This window comes from Ursus arctos, unplaced genomic scaffold, assembly GCF_023065955.2.
Source record: "Ursus arctos isolate Adak ecotype North America unplaced genomic scaffold, UrsArc2.0 scaffold_27, whole genome shotgun sequence".
Lineage (NCBI taxonomy): Eukaryota > Metazoa > Chordata > Mammalia > Carnivora > Ursidae > Ursus > Ursus arctos.
Genome location: NW_026622952.1, coordinates 1,100,809 through 1,117,999, shown reverse-complemented (window position 1 = coordinate 1,117,999; position 17,191 = coordinate 1,100,809). Strand labels below are relative to the sequence as shown.

Below are 17,191 nucleotides of genomic sequence, written 5' to 3'. Positions count from 1 at the left end.
GGTGGGGGAGAAATCCCAGAATCACCTGTGAACAGAGGAGGGTGCTTAGAAACCACAAGCAGAGAAGACCACCAAAGGAGAGGGCTAGAGCCTTGACGTTCTAGAAGCAGGGGAGTGGTGAGAGTATGGTGAGGGCAAGGAAATTATGGTTTGGGGCAAGAAAAAAGAGAACTGTCAGATTCAGCCAGATACCAAAAGCAGGGCTCTTGACAGAATGGCACTGACAATAATCTCTGTGCTGAGGGCTCCTCACCTTGGGAGCTCTTCAATGTCACCTGAGAACATAGAGATTGGAGGGCCTTCAAGGGCTTCCCCACGACTCCCTAAAACCTTAGTGGAGGCTGCTGGAGAAGTTATTCTAGTAAAATGAGTGTTAGCTCCAATACCCTCAGTTTTACACCAAGATGGGGGAAGACTACTCAGGCCTCTGTTTAGTTCATTCTACAAAAACTTACTGAGTTTCTAACTCTGAGCAAGATGCGGATGAGCTAAATGCTGCAGGGGATACAGGATAAAACAGATGTGGCCGTTTTCCTGCAACTCACCTAGAGTTTGCGAGAGAAAGAGCAGGCATTAGGTTACTCACATAATGAACTTTATTCCCCATCTACTATGTACCAGGCAGCGAGGTACATGTGTGTAAGCACTTATGAACAGGACAGACCAGCCCCTGCCCTCGGGGAACTTACATTCTAGCTGGAGACAGAAATTGAACACTGAATTAATTATGAAAGTAAAACAACTTGGGGGAGGGGTGTGAAAGGGTGCTAGGGGAATATTTAAGAAGAAGAACCGATCAGTTTGAAGGACCAGGGGAACACGCATTATAACCACAATAGATTTTAAGTCCAGTGAGGAATCTCAGGATGGAGAAATCGCTTTGGAAGGACACAGAAGAAAAGAGAAGTTCTTTGTATTGAGTTTTGGAGGATGGACCTGGAGTTTAGACAGAGAGTAGGGCGTAAGTTTGGTGACCTACACAAAGACAGTGTGCTCGAAGATCAGAGAAGGAAATCAGTGAAGGGCTATAAGGAATCAGGGCCTCAGTGACAGCTGAAAAGAGCTTCAGGTGTCACCTGGCCATGGGCTAAGGATCATGCAGGGGACAGAGGGCCACATGGCACAAGTCCCAGACACCTGGCTAAACGATTTAAACTTAGGCCCTGCACTGCATAAAGCCAGAAAGTGCTGTTAAAATCCCAGTGTTTCTACCAACTCTTTATGTGACCATGTATATGATACCTTACCTCTCTGAGCCTGAGCTCCCTCTCTGATAAAACACAGGTAGTAAGTCGGACCTCACGGGTCTGTCACATGGTAAATGCTCAAAAATATTAGTTCCATGTTCTTGATTAAATGACCAACGAAGAGTCCATGACTGTGTCTGTGCAGATGGTGCCAGGGTCAGAGAAGTGACTTAGGAAGTACCATGGCACATTCGCATGTGGGGTGGATCAGGGAAGTAGGAGGGGGCTGTCCAGTGTCTGAGTGGGGACAGAATGGGGGAGAGATGAGGGGTGAGAGACCACGAGTGAGGCACACGGGGCCCAAATGAGGGAAAGGTCAGTAAGATTCAGGTGGCTGAAAAGGAAGGACTCAAAGATGAGAGAGGAGATGGCAGGGTAATAAGCAGAAACAGTGACATCAAGAAAATAAATTTGTTTGAGCTGTTGTAGAAATAAAGAATAAATTATTTTTAATTTTACTAACAATCTACATGGAGAGCTTCAGTAGATATCTGAACTATGGCATTGGAGTTCAGAAATGCTGTCGAGGGGCGCCTGGGACTGTTGGGCGGCTGCCTTCGGCTCAGGGCGTGATCCTGGCGTTCCGGGATCGAGCCTCACATCGGGCTCCTCCGCTGGGAGCCTGCTTCTTCCTCTCCCACTCCCCTTGCTTGTGTTCCCTCTCTCGCTGGCTGTCTCTCTGTCACATAAATAAATAAAATCTTTAAAAAAAAAAAAAAGAAATGCTGTTGAGACTGACTGTGAATTTGGGAATTACTTTATAGCTGTCATCACTGAAGCCACTGGTGTAGAAGAATTGCAAAGGGAATGAAGACTAGTGAGAACCTGGGAAAAGCATATGCTCCACTCGGGAGGCAAAAGGGAAGAAAGAGAACATTCTGATTAAAACAGCAAAAAAAAAAAAAAAAAGGATTTCTGACTCCTAAACGCAACATAATATAGGAGCCTGGGGAGAATGCGCTGCCATGCAGCCAAGAGAGATGGTGCTCCATGCCCTGCAGACGCAGAAAGGGGGTGGAGACCCTTGAGGAGGGTCTCAGGAGTCTCTGACCTCGGAGAGTACTTTTAGGGAGACAGGCGGGGGACAGGCTACAGAAGCAGGACAGAAAGGATGATAAAAGGTGGAGATTGTAAGCATGTGCTCTGGGGAAGTTTATTCGCAAGCAAGTAAAAGAGGATTCAGTCGTTTGTTCAACAAATATTTACTGAGCATCTGCTATGTTCCGGGCACTATACTACAGGCCTGTGAGACAGAAAGAGCAGCTTAGGAGTCTGGATGGTTGAAAGACTTCTTTAAATAGAAGAAACAGGGACAAATTTTACACTTGGGGTTTTGGGAGGGGAGAGCGAAAGGATGCCAGGGACCAGGCCTGGGGAATGATCCAGGAGGAGTATGCAGAGAACAGGTAAGGAAGAAAATATTGACAAGAAGAGGAGAAAAGCCTCTGTCTGCTAAGAGCTGAAAGCTGACAGACATACACCCACATTTCTGTCCCCAGTGTGCTTCCTTAAGGTAAAGTATACATTTAAGAGGTCCTCATGGGGCAGGGACTGCACCTAGAATAAGGTGCTATCCACACATTCTGGATTTTTTGTCTACTTCACCTTGAAATTATATGTACTCTCTAATCAGAGGACAGTGAGAGAGGGACCTTTTCATAGCACTTCCATTAAATTGTAAGGTTTGCTCCCAGTCCTTGAATCACGTTTGCATACTGCAGCGTTCTTCATGTTTGCTAGCTTAGGGATTCTTGAGAACTTCTAAAACCAACTTTTCTAGAATAGTGGGTCCGTGGTGCTTCGTACTACACCACAAAGAACCGCTGTGCAGACTCTTATCGCCACCTCATTCACCATAAACGATCTCTAACTAGGCGATGCTGTGAACTATCACATAAAAATGGGGCGACACTTGGCATGGGAATGGCCAGGCTTATTCCAGTCTTACATTAGTGTGTGACACTGCTCGTATCATCATTGTGTCTGACTTCTCCCCACACGGTGGGCCCAGCAGCGGTGTAGGAGGGAGAGACTGCAAGTGTCAGTATGGGTCATCTTGGGTGCAGGTCAATACAACTCCCAGGGCTTCCCCCCAAACTAAGACTGTGATTCAAAGGGTCAGCAACTGGTCTCCACTCCAACTAGATCCAACTCAGAAAGACAACCATAGTAACAGGCGAGAATGAGAAATGAAGATGTATATACCATGTCCCTACAAAGAGAAGAACAAAAACTGAACAGAAGCCAGAGCATCAACACCAGGGGCCTCCTAACAAATTCACATATTGGGAGTATCATCAGGACTGACAGCAGCACCTACCAATACCCAGGCTGTTAAAATATGATATACTTCCCTAAACTCCCAACCTCTCAAGTATCTCCCACCACTCTGGCCTCTCCTCTAGGGATCCCCACCCCCACATCCAGAAACCAAAAGATCCAGGCGCGTGGGCCCCTCCAGGAGTCACGTACCATAGCCATGTCCCTTCTGACTGATGCCCATGCCACGTCTGCCATTAAATATTTAGAGTACCACCCAAGGCTATTACTAACCCCATCTTATAATGAGGAAGTTGAGGTTCAGGGAGGGTATTTAACTTGCCCAAGATCACAGAGTTAGTGAAATTGGAACCAGAATTCAAAACCAGTCCACGAGACTGCAAAACATGTGTTTAAGGCAGCCTTGTAATGCATCGTCCAAACTGAAACACTTCTGAGAGCACAAGGGAAACCCACCAAAAGGGATGCCAGGACAATGAATGTAGACAGGGCTCAGACGGGCCAGCTCGGGCGTGGGGACACCATCACATTCCCTCTGGGCCCTGAAAAGCAGGACAGGCCAGGAGAAGGCGAGACCCAGCCCCATGAGCTTGCAAGCCCCATAGGACTTCCTGAAATTACTTACAACTGCTGCTTTCCCCATCGTTTGCTAGGTTTGTTACTCTGGGTACTAAAGTCCATCTTTAAAATTTTAAATAATTGTTATGCTTATTTTAGAGACAAAAGGACAGAAAGGAAGCCGGAAAACCTGTATGGTGCTTGGGCCCAGGAAAGTAGGTGGTGCTATAGACAGATGAGAACTTGAGTCAGGAGAGGAGACCAGCTTAATCCAGGGACTCAGGAAGGTAAATGGGAAGAGGAGATCAGTAATTACCCACATGCGGGTGCTCCCCACAGAAGAAGATAAGCCCAGCTAAACTATCAAGCTCAGAGTTAGGGGAACAGGAGACAGGGCCAGAACCAGTGGTTCAGAACAGACCTGGAATAGATCTGGACCTGGGCTCAAATTCTGACTCTACCAGTGACCATACAAATGACTTTCTCTTTGTTTCCTTATTTGTAACAAGAAAGGTGACAACATGTACCATCCCAGATTCTTGTGAGGTTTAAATGAAATAGCATAAATATAATGCTTATATCTGGCACATCCTAACAGACCAGCACCTTGGTAAGGGAAAAGCTCTAGGCAATGGAACAGATGAAGTAAAATCTATAGGGTTCAGTGGCTAGCTGTGTGGCTCCTAGGTTTCTGGCTGCAGTGACAAGGGAAAATGCAGTGCTACTGATTATAACAGAGAATGAGAGGCAGGGTCAGGCCTGGGGGTGGTGAGGAGGATTGAGGTGACATTGATGAGCTTATGGGTGATCTGAGTGGGAATACTCGTTAGGGAATGGACACTGAGACCGAAGCAGGTGAGAGGCCTGGCTTGGCAGTATGGGTTTGAGCGTCGCTGGCATATAGGTGGTGTTTAACCCTAAAAGGTAGAAGCGGGGGCCTCTGGGGTGGCTCAGTTGGTTGGGCGTCTGCCTCCTGATTTTGGCTCAGGTCATGATCTCAGGGTTGTGGTCGTAGGATTGTGTCTGGCTCCACACAGAGCATAGAGCTTGTTTGGGATTCTCTCTTACCCCTCCCTCTGCCCATTGCAACCCCCCACCCCTGCCACCTGCCACCACTCATGCTCTCTCTCTCTAAAAAAAAAAAAAAAAGGTAGAAGTGGTGCCCCAGGGAGATAATACAGAGACCTTAACCTGGGATCTGTGAAACTGAGAGTCTGTGAACAAGATTTAGGGAGACTGGGAACATTGTAAAACTATACACAAAATGTTGTCTGTGTGCACTTTCCCGATCCAAGCTCTCACTAAATTTTCAAAGGAGTCTATGAGCCTCTCAACCCCACCTCCAGGTTATAAACCACCAGTGCAGAGTGAGGCACCCTGGGGGAACACAGGCATTCGGGGGTAAGGCAGGGATTAAAAAGAGATCATTACGGAGAGAGCAGGAGACCCATGACATCAAGAGAGAGACTCAGAGAGGCAACTCCAGAGTCCAATGAGGCTGAGGAATTGACTAGATCAGAACTGAATCTATCAGTGGAGGTCACTGCAGTGGCTTCAAGAGTGAGGGAGGGGAGGGAGGCCCACTGCAGGTGGCACAAACCAGTGGGTTATGGTCATTTCATGGAAAAGGAAGGCTCTGCATAAGGGACCTTGTTCGCCTGGTAGCAATGAGAATGCGGCAAATGAAGTTTCACGATCCAAGTCCATTTCAAGGGCACACACGGTCCCTCCTGCACCACACACAGCAACCAGATCCCAGTCTACTGCTTAGCTTTCTGTCCGCCTGGAGGCCCAATGAAACAAGTGCTGGACACTCCTCTACTGAGTGAAGGCCTCTCCTGTCTGTGTTACCAGAAAGAAATCACACAGAACAAAGGCAGGGCCCTGACGCAGGCGTACGTCTTAGACGTGTGCAAGGCGCCTGCAGACAAGAGTAACGCCTTAAGCTCCAGGTGGGCTGGACAGGCAGCATATTCATTAACAGCACCCACTCTGGGAGAGTCGGGCTCAGGGTCGATTGCAGGTCTTAACAGTTGCTGCCCTGAGCAAGCTAGTTCATGTCCCAGCCTCGCTTTCCCCCATCTGTAAAATGTGAACAGTAGTTCAGCTTCAGGCTTGGCTGTGATTATTTAATGAGATCGTATATTTAAGCCCCGAGCTCAGGTCTGATGCACCGACAGCTTGGTGGTACTACCTGGAGAGTCCAGAGCAGCACTGCCCAAGCGTCAGCTACAGCCGCAATTATACACGTTCTAGTAGCCCCATCACGACAGCGAAAGAAATAGATGAAATTAACGTTAATAAATTTTATTTTGCCCACGTTATCCAAAAGATTATCATGTCAATATGTAATGACTATAAAATTGTTAATGTGGTATTTTACATTATTCTTCCTATCAAGTCTTTGAAATCTGGTAATTTACCCTTCTAACACACCTCAGTCCAGACTATTCTCATTTCACCAGCTCAGCAGCCACACGTGGCTAGGGGCTACCATCCTGGTCAACCCAGCTCCAGACCTCCAGTTATATGTCCCCCCGCAGGCAGAGGAGGAACATAATTCTCTCCCTCTCTAAAAATCACATTTTCCCATTACATTTTGAAATGATTTTCCGATCTATTACTAAGTTAAATTCATATTTCTAATTGCTTTTCAGCCCTTTCTACTCTAGCCGTAAGACTGCTAAAAGGTTCCTGGTATACACAATATGCAAACATTTTAGTGACACTCTTTGAAAACTCACCACGGTGGACCATATAGAGAAGAAAATGACCAGATGACAATGAAAGAACTGCCAAGCGATGAGCTAAAATGGCGCGAAGGAATGAGGGGAAGGGAGGGCATAAGATATATTTAAAGAGCCAAGAAAAGGACAATCTCCAAAGCTGCAGCCTGGCTAAGAACTGCTAAGAAAAAGCAGCACTAAAGTAATCCGGGTACAAGCTGGGCAGGGGTGGGGGTGGGGAGGCTGGGAGCACAGCCCGAAAGGAGCAGAAGCACACAGTAGGTCCGCAGCACAGATACAGCCCTGGGGAGCACCAGCCATAACACTGCCTTATACTATCTATGACTTTATCTTCAAAGGCAGAACAAGATGAAAGATGGAGAAGTGCTGTATTTTAGGGAAAGTTGGGAACGAATCAAACCTCTTTTTCTGTAGTCATAAGAGAGAACTAATTTAGTGTAAATGTATTTTTCCAAGTGTTAATAAACTTTTGGCATGAAATACTGATAGAATGTTCACTGCATATATTAACATACTTTTTAAATGATCATTTAATAAAATAATATGGATTTTCTAAGAGACAGATTCACACTCTGCAAAAAAAAGAATATAAGCAAAGAAATAAAATTACTGTCTTAAGTAGTCACAAGGAGACCACTTCAGCAAACACGAGAACCCCAAGGTCTTACAAAGTATCTGGGCCACTGGCATTGGGGCAAGAACCCTTCCGCTCTCACTAGTCCCAAAGTTACCCAACACATCAGTGTGCTCTCTTCACAGTGAACAATGGCTCCCAGAGAGGTCCAGCTCTCTCTGATAAACTCTGGCTCAAGAATGCAGGGAGATGTATAAGCCAGTTAAGAAAGATAAAAGGGCCATGCTTCAGTTTGGACATGTTACTTACAGAAGGAAAAATTTTATTTCGGGTCGTATAGAGTACTGTGAAATCCAATAAATCTGGGTACCTACTGGTGGTGTGACTTTGCATATATTGCTTAACTTCTCCGATTCTAAACTTTCTCCACCTATAAAACAGATAATACCAACTTTGCCGAAGTTTTGTGAAGATGAGACATACTGTATACAACAGTGCTTTGCATAGTGTCTGACAAAACACGTATTTAATAGCTGTTATTGATAATAAATGAGCTATTCATATTTTACTTCTATATCATTATAAAGGTTAGTTGAAAAGGTTTTAAATAAAGGCAGTATAAGGTAAAGGTCACTAAACTGACTTCCTTCTTGAGTCTGTATATACTAGCATGCAAGTGAGATTCATTTTCTCCATCTCTGAAACCCTGAGTGGTTTTATCACATTTTATTTTTCCTGGCTTAATGAAAAATGAGGAGAAATTTGTCTTGAATGCCTCTGTGAGTGACCTTGAAAACTGCTTTTTTTTTTTTTTTTTTTTTTACCGACATAGGTATTCATCTGTGACAGAGTTTGTGCTGGGGGAGTGTGAAGAGCAGAGGCGGTTAATGTGCTCTTTTCTACGTCTGTGTGTGTACATGCTTTAAGTCTCGATGTACAAGAATTCCTCCCTCATGGTCTCAAAAGGATCTCTCAAGCCACCAGGGATTCCCTGGGTCAGGAAGAAGTACAGCTGAAAAATTAACTCACATTAAAAAATGTGTGGTATGGAGGCGCCTGGCTGGCTCAGTCGGCTGACCGTGTGACTCTTGATGTCGGGGGTCATAAGTTTGAGCCCCATGTTAGATTACTTTAAAAAAATGTGTAGTGTGACTTTTTCGCCCCCAACAGCAGTATTTGCATTTTAAGAGGGAGTTTCCCTAAAAAAAGATAACGCAAAGAAAAACCTCTTAAAGTCTAAGAAATGTAAACATAGTTGCTACAGAAATGCTGATACAATGCCTTTGCATGCTGGTAGGAGGATATAGGCCCCAGTGACAGTAAGTGGGAGAGAAGCCCTTTCTCAGGGCCCCTCAGATCAAACAGTACAGGTGACTTTTCACTTCAGCTTAAGTCAGTCTGATTTTAAGTAAGAGATGTGCTTATGGCGACACAAGTTCCTGGTAAACGCTATGCATGTGTGGGTCCGTGCACGTAAGTGTAAGCTTCAAGCGGATAAGTTGTGCTATTAGAATCTCAACATTTCGGGTCCCTCTACCAAACTGGAACTTGCACCTGACTTGCTTCTGACTAGTGCGAACTGTTAACACAAGCCGGGAGCCACGGTACTAACACATTCACGGAAGAGACACGTGTAAGTTTACCTTTCTTTGGCCTGGATGTCACTGGCAACGACTCCTTTTTTTCCATTGCTGCTTCTCTTTCTTTCCATCGGCGGATCTGTTCCTCCCTCATCTTAAAGAACAGGATCTGTTTCTGTTCTTCGCTGAGCTCTGCCAGGAGATCGGGATCTATGTACATCTCTGACAGTATCTGTTTCAGCATCTTCGCAGGCCTGGAGTCTCTTACACCTGTGGCAAAAGTTCTTGCAAATGGCTTCCAGGTGTGCCTCCCCTGGGCCGGCACCTGCACGCCCCCACAGACCTTCCCAGAGACTCGCGGCAATCCTAGTGACTGGGGCGATAATTCAGCGCACTGGCTCTTGGTTCCTGGCACCAAAGACGCCGTCCACAATGCTGTTTGTGAACCTGCGAAGAGCAACAGGCAAAAAGCGGGCAGCGTTAAAATGTGTAGACGCCAGGCAGGGGCAGGCTCATGAATTAAGCTTGGAGGAAATACAGTATCGTTTTTCATTCCAGGTGAAAGGAGAAGAAAAGCTGAGGCACGCTTGTTAAGAGTTTGTGTAACCCCTATCCCGTAATTTCCAGATACTTTATCAACAAAACAAAACAAACCCTAACTTTTTACAGGTCAATCTCAGGGAAACAAAAAAAATTAACAGAGGTTTGGCCTTCTCCCAACTAAGCAAACATATTATTACCTCAGAGCCTAACCACCAACTGTATGGCTGAGAAAAGAATAAAACAAAAAAGAGGCACAGGAAGAAATTAAAAGGTTCTTTCCAAACAACTTATTTCAAAAGAAAATACTGTTTTTGAGATTTCACAGAATTACCCACCCCAAAGCAAACCAAAATGGGGCCATCCTCAAGGAAGGAAAAAGAAACAGAAATTAGACCACAATGCAGTTTTCCCATTTCTCCTTAAAAGTGGCACTAAATAAGACAATTACATACTTTGTCTTCACAGAAGGACAAGGCAATTTCCAGACGACCTACCAGAACCATGAAAACAGTGTCGCTGTCGGAGAAAACATTCATGGACACTCTGGAAGGTCACTGGGTTTTAAATATCCCTGTTCCATATATCTAATTTACTAAAATCTAAATTTACAGACCACCAAAACTGGGGGAATAAAGAGGTAACTAGGTTTGTTACAAAGGATCCCTGCCTTACAAAAGAGTTTCTTAGAGGGCTCCTTTAAGACAAACCACAGACTCATGCACTCACAAGCGGGTTCACAGGGGTTGGGGGAGGGGGACAATTCCATGGGGGTTTCATCTAATTTACACATTTCTGTTTGGTTGATTTTTTAAAGACTTTTGATGTTTTTTTCAGTATAACAGGATACACAAAAAAGCTTACTTACTGTGACTTTTCAGGACTACCTATGTTTAAGAAGTTGACTAGTAATTTGGTGTTCACAATGCCTCAAATAATCTCACCATCTAGTCATGCCTCTCAAATACCTTGTTTCGCCAAACTAACTGCAAACACTCATAAACTTCAGACTACCACTTAGTCATACCAGGGCTGCTCTTAGTTCCTTCACTTTGTCATTCCCATGGGCCCGACTGTAAAGCTCCCTGAGAGTCCCCTGCCGCTTCCCCTCTTCTTCTTCCCTACAAAGCTGTTCCTTCCTTTACCCAAGCATGTTTAACAGTTGGGGTACCCCAGAATGTTTGCATACACAGCACATAGTTAGATTCACCAGCCATTGTGTAGCTGGGACCTTTACTGAGGCTACAACTGTTCTTGCTAACTATAATCTCCCACAGCATTCAAACCACTGGAACTCAAATGGAACACAATATTAAGAGAAAATTTTTAGGGGTGCCTGGGTGGCTCTTTTGGTTAAGTGTCATACTCTTGATTTTTGCTCCGGTCATAAATTCAGGGTCGTGAGATCGAGCCCAGAGTGGAGCTCTGCACCGAGGATGGAACCTGCTTAAGAGTCTCTCTCCCCCTTTGTCCCTCCCTCCAATCTAAAAAAAAAATTAAAAGAAAAAAAGAGAAAAGTTTTAAAAACAATTAAAAGCAGTGTTTGACTCTAACTCGGTCAGTCATGTTCCTCCCAGGCTTCCTTCCTACCTTTGTGTTTTGCTTTGAAAGACGACCTTCAAAGGCTGTACCAGCCCAAGAACTGATGTCTTGTAATGCTTTTTTGACTCTTGGGTTCCAACAAACTTCTGGAGGGACAGAGCAAACTGAATCCACACTAAAGGAGCGTTCGCCAGAGGCTGAGCTCTGTCTCCACAGGAACCACAGGAAGGATCTGGTTCCTCAGCACACTCGATTCCGGTGCTCTGAGATGAAGTGGTAAAAAACCAAAGTGAATGACTCCTTGATGTTCCAGTAAATGTCCTTATGTTGGCACATTCCATGACTCCAATGATTGACTTTCGCAGAAATAAAACATGGTAGAAAAGGGGGAACTCAGTGAAGGGTTTGTGCTGTTCCTCATTTTGAGTGGGGTGAATCTTAGCAACAGTGCCTAAAAACTGAAACCCTGAAACCCTGAAAATGCCAAATTCACATTGTTCCCCTTTTCTCCACCCCAGAGTACTCCTGACAGTAAGCGCTTACACACACTGGGCCAGCCACTACCTTAAGCACCTTGCGTGTTTTAACTCATTTAATGTTCACAATTACCCTTGGGATTCAGTCCCTCCCTAGCCCCGTTTCACAGGTGAAGAAGATGGAAAGTGAAGTCGGCTCTACTGTACGCTACTCGTACAGCAGAGTTTGGTTGTAAGCCCAGAATCAGCACACCGTCAGGATATGAGGTACCACATGTGAAGTTTCAGAATGAAGACCAGAAAATTTTTTGCAGCAACATAAATGCTGACTTGAAGGTGCATGACCTGCTGCCTCTGAGGGGCGGAAGCCTCACCCAGGTAACTGTAGATAAGCTGAGGGGAGGCCAGATATTGAAAAAACCTCCCCCCAGGAAGGGCAGCAGGGAACTGTCATGGTGGCCCAGTGTGGATGTTGTTTGCCTACTTTATTCACCAGGCACGTAGTGCTCTCAGTTTCCCCTCTCACAGCCGCTGGGAGTAGCACAAATGGCTCTCACAGGAGTGAAGAGTTCCATGGTACCTCTGTGATGAGATACGCAAGCTCTTTCACAGTTTTAATTTGGGTTTGGTTTGCCTTCTCTAGCAAACATGGATTTTCAGCATTAAAGTTAACTACTGGATCTTGAAGGAAAGACATGGGCTTCCCTGTGTCCTCACAGAATACTTGGGGGCTCAGCTGGCAACTACCCCAAGGTCAGGCAAATAATACGCATGCCGTTCTAAGGCTGTTGATTCCCAGCTGGTGTGAATTAACTCCTTCCTCCCTCACCCGCTCAGATGGAAAACTCCAACGGCACAGGGTGCTCACAGAACACCCAGCAAGGACCCCAGCGTGGGCTTCTCAAGAGCTGTACGACTTTGAGCTGTCATTTCACTACTCTGTTTCCTCATCCGTGAAATAAGGGCCTGCACTATACATCTCTGTAATTTTAAGTTGCAGAGACAAGTGGAGCCAGGGTAGAGGAAATAGGAATGAGGAAACTAACCAGGGTTTTTCCCACTTTCACTCCCTGACAAAACAACCACTGACATTGATTCAAACTTCGAATGACTTTCCCCATCTAACAAACCGAGTGCAGGAAACTTCCAGTTATTCAAGATCCAGTAAAAAAAAAAAAAAAAAAAAAAAGCTAAGCTAACTCAGTTTTCTTCTCGTATAGCACCTTACTTAAAAAAGAGAAATGACAAGCAACAAGCCCACATCTGCTATTTTCTTCAAAAATAAATTTCTAAAGAGTGAAAGCATCAGTTGTTTTCTAGGATACCACAGATTTGGCCTGACTCTCACATCTTCCATAGCCCTGTTCAACAAAATAAAAATTGTGCTTTTAATGACTCTGAGACCTTAGGGGGGGAAAGCCAGAGATAAAGCATAAATCATAGCAATAATGTAATATGGACAGTAAGATTTTAATGTTTAGAATATAGTTTGGGGGCACCTGGGTGGCTCAGTTGGTTAAGCATCCCACTCTTGGTTTGGCTCAGGTCACGATCTCAGAGTGGTGGGACTGAGGCCTGCCTCTGGCTGGGCACTGACACTGCTTGTCCCTCTCCCTCTGCTCCTCCCCCCATGCACTCTCTCTCTCCCAAATAAATAAATAAAAATCTTTTTTAAAAAAATGAATATAGTTTGACTTCTACTTCTTTTAAAATGGCCAGCTATTTTCAGACTTTCAGTTATCTTGTTCAACTTTACCTAATAAAGTTTATCTGCAAAAGAGCTATTTTGGAGGATAAAATGAACTACCAGAGGCGACAGCAATTTGGTTAGTTTTGTACATATATACCATTCTTCAGAAATTCGAAATTACTGTACATACGGATTTATCTAGAAGATTCCACTCATGTGCCACATCTATGCCCACATATGCCTTTCAGTTATTTATTCACTTTAAAAAGCTCCAAGTCGTTTCTATTGAGCAGGCAATCAAAAGCCTTTTAGAGGGGTGCCTGGCTGGCTCTGTTGGTAGAGCACGCAACTCTTGATCTTCCTGTCCTGAGTTCGAGACGGCCCAGGGGTAGAGTTTACTTTAAAAAACAAAACAAAACAAAAACCTTTAGGAACTGAGGAGCCTAAGTTTAGAGAGAGGTGCCGTTGCCTCCTTCTTGTGACCCCTGCGAAAGGAATGACAACTCTGAGAAAACCGACCAGCTAGCATCTCCACGCCCACCCCTTCGGTCGCCCGCGTGAACCCCGAGGGCAGGAGCGGGCAGGGGTTCGCGCTCGGCTGAAGAAGACCATCGCTGGGTTGCCTGGGGCCACCTTCTGGGTCTACCTTCCCGCGAGCGGGCGGCGACGCGCGGCCCCGAAGCCCGCCCCACCCGGGCGCCCGGACCCCGCAGGGCAGCCCGGGGTGCCGGCGCGCTGGGAAACCGGTCCCGGGCCTCTCCCCGAAGGTCTGGGGCCAGGGAGGCCCGCACGGCCCTACCCCACGTGTGTGTGAGCGCTCGTCCGCGGTGCAGTCGCTGCGGGGGCACAGGCGGGAGGGCGGCGTGCGGGAGCCGCGGAGGCCGGGACAGACGCGGGACGCGCGGGGCGCCGAGGCTGTTCTGCTAGAGTCCAGAAGTTCGCGGCTGGCCCGACCCTCCCACGCGGCCACCTCCGGCCCGCCCCGGCTCAGTGACGTGCGCGCACACACCCCTCGGGCGCACGGAGGCCCGCCCGGCGCCCCAGAAGTGCCCCCAGACCTCCCGAGTGCGCCGCGGCCTTCTCCCATCGGGACGCCCCCTTACCGCGGCCACAGGCCCCGGCCTCTCACCCGCCGGCGGCTCCAGACACCGGACACCGATACTGGACACCGGCCGCGCGCCCGGGCCGCGGCGGAGGGGGCCTGGGGAGGGCGCGCCCGGCCTGAGCCCAGGCGTCGCCGCGGGCCTCCCCCAACGCCCCTCAGCCCCGTACCTTCCGCGCTCCCGCCTCGATACCGCGCCCCCCCCCCCCAAACACCCACCCAGTCTCCTTGGCCTCCCCTTTCTGGCCCTCCCTTACCCACCCAGGCACCTACCAGTGCAGGGCCCTGCGCGCGCTTCGGAGGTTGACCCAAGCAACGCCACGTCCACTTGGGCCGCCAGAAGCTGTCGGGGCAGGAAGGGAGGGCAAGGCCGAGGTGCCCGCGAGCGGCACAGACTGGCTGGACAAACACTCCGGCTGAGATGTTGGCAAACAGTGTCCCTCAGCCCCGGCCCGCCCGCGCCGCCCCACCCGCGGCCCACATGCCGGAGCGACTGACTGGGCGCTCACGGCCCCACCCGGGCACCTGGAGACGCTCCAGGGCCAGACGTCGGCGAGGCCCCGCGGCCTGCTGCATCCCGGGCCCGGCTGTCTGACCGCACACTGCCCCGAGCTCCCGGTAGTCTGGGGCGGCAAGGCCACTGCCCTCCACCTGCAGTCTGGGAAGGCCTGTCGCGCCATCTCTGCACCTGCGGAACTTATTAATATCAGCAGGCCCGGCCCCTTCTCCACTTGAGAGCTCAAGGTTTCTTGCAAGGTGGAGCCTGCGGAGGCGGGGAGGCCCTTCTCAGTTACACTGACAGGCCCAGCAGCCAAGCCAGCTCACCTCTCGGGTCTCTGGAGCTTACTTTTTATTCCCCTTTTGTTGACATTAAGTAATTTATCAGACACTCAGGCACTTGTCAGTACAGCTGAAGCTTTGTAGGGCAGGATCAGGGAGGCAAAAGGCTGGAAAGATGGAGACTGAAAACAACAGAGACAGAGGGAAAAATGAAAAGGAAAGAAGGTAAAGGAATCTTATGAATTGCAGCAAGAACAGGTTGGGGTGGTGCATGAAGGGAGGAGCTCACTGAGTGTGAGAAGCTCCGCAGAAGCAGAGTAGAAACATTGGAGGGCATTTTCTGTTGTGGAGGAATATTCAGAATGTGTGCAGAAAAACAGCCTGCTTTGGGGAACCCTCAGACTGCCCATGCTGGGGAGAAGTGTAATAAACAGTGAGCATTCAGTGGTCCTCTCCACAGTCTGCTTGATAAATTCAGGGGTCTGAGCTGCTTCCTTCAAAACTGAAACTGTCTTATTCTTAACCTCTCCAGACTGCAGAAGATACTCAAAGTTAAAAAGAGCCTTGGGGGCAGAGATGAGTCCTTGAGACCTAGCCATTTAGGAACCATTCTAGGGATCCTATCGGGAGAATTTCTTGTTTAGGTTCGGTTCCCACTGCTTATTAAATGAATGGCCTGCGGGGGCATTTGGCTGGCTTGTCAGTTGCCCCTGGGTAGCTGCTGTGACCTGCCGAAAATGAATCCTACCACTGCATGGATTGAGCAGTTGAAGAACTTATGAAGGGTGGTTCCTCAGCCAGTAAAATTTCCCTACGCCGCCGGTTGCAGCCAGTTACCTTCCCCCACACTCAAATTCCATTCGTATCCTGGTACGTCCCTCTTTATAGCAGTGCTCCCACTTTGCTACTAACCTCTCTTTACTTCAGTTTTCCCTTCTGGATAATAACAATGAAATTGTTGTGAGGATTAAATGAGATAATACATGTGAAGTGCTTAGAATAGTTCCTGGACGTGGTGGGTGTTCAAACACATTAGCTTATATTATTTCACATCACATACTGTAATTTCAAGTTACAGCTTCACACTCAAACCTTGGATTTTGCTTTCTATGGTACTAGACTCCAAGTTAGCCTCAGTGATCCATCCCCACCTCCTCATATGTCACTTCTGAGATTAGGTTATAAAAGACCTGTAAACGCATGCCAGGCTGGGCCTCCAGCGCAGGTCTTAAGGCACTACTGTGGGACCACCAGCCTCAAACTTGCAACGCATGTTGGCTGGGTGACTGCTAAATGTCCTCCAGGTAGGCGGTGGGCAGAGCTGCTGACCCTGTGAGCAAAATGGGAAATGCTGAAGCAAGCAAGAAGATCTTTTTTCGAAAATGTGCTCTGTGCCACACAGTGGAAAAAAGTGGAAAACACAAGACTGGTCCAAATCTCTGGGGCGTTTTTGGGTGAAAAACAGGACAAACACCAGGATTTTCTTATTCCGATGTTAACAAAAACAAAGGTGTTGTCTGGGAAGAGGAAACTCTGATTTGAAGAACCCAAAGAAATATATCCCTGGTCTTTGCTGGTCTTAAAAAGAAGAGTGAAAGAGAAGATCTTATTCAGTATTTGAAATGGGCAACATCTTCATGAAATGGTCTTGCAACTTAAAAAATACTAGTTCTAAGTCAGAATTTTCTAATTTCAAATATTGCATGTTTAAAGAAGCCATATTTGGTCTTTCTTGATCAGCTTGTAGTAAGTTTAACATTTAAGAATAAAAGTTGGAATTAAAAAAATAATAAAATAATAATTTTAAAAGAGACCTTGTAGCTTGTCTTGGTTTGTGTGTGTGTGTGTCTCTCCCTCTTGGATCTTTCACTCTGAAGGAAGCCAACTGCTACGTCATAAGCAAACCTTTGGGGAGGAACTGAGGACTCCTGCCAAAAGCCACAGAATGAATTTGCAAGTGAATCCTCCAGCCCTAGTCAGGTCTTCGGATGACTGCTGCATTGGCTTATAGCTTCGGTGCAAATTCATGCAACCACCTGATTAAGCCACTCTCCAATTCTTGACCTACAACATCG

General features: G+C 47.1%; 1 protein-coding gene and 1 pseudogene across 8 annotated transcripts in view; one reads left to right on the top strand and one right to left on the bottom strand.

The window, feature by feature from the left end:
* The window catches only part of SH2D4A (SH2 domain containing 4A), a 61,324-nt gene extending 46,514 nt beyond the window's left edge, over positions 1-14,810 (bottom strand). For 2 of the 8 annotated variants that reach the window (XM_057303518.1, XM_057303520.1), the window contains exons 1-2: positions 11,117-12,733; positions 9,050-9,433 (exon numbers count right to left, since the gene is read on the bottom strand). In XM_057303518.1, coding sequence (XP_057159501.1) covers positions 9,050-9,230 — 181 coding nt within the window. In that variant the 5' untranslated portion in view covers positions 9,231-9,433; positions 11,117-12,733. Of the gene's footprint in view, positions 1-9,049; positions 9,434-11,116; positions 12,734-14,033; positions 14,192-14,609 lie in introns of those variants that run through there. The other 6 variants (XM_048226373.2, XM_048226372.2, XM_048226374.2 and 3 more) reach the window with 6 other exon arrangements.
* Positions 14,811-16,457: 1,647 nt separating this feature from the next.
* LOC113245541 (cytochrome c, testis-specific-like) lies at positions 16,458-16,757 on the top strand (annotated as a pseudogene).
* The last annotated feature ends 434 nt before the right edge of the window (positions 16,758-17,191 follow it).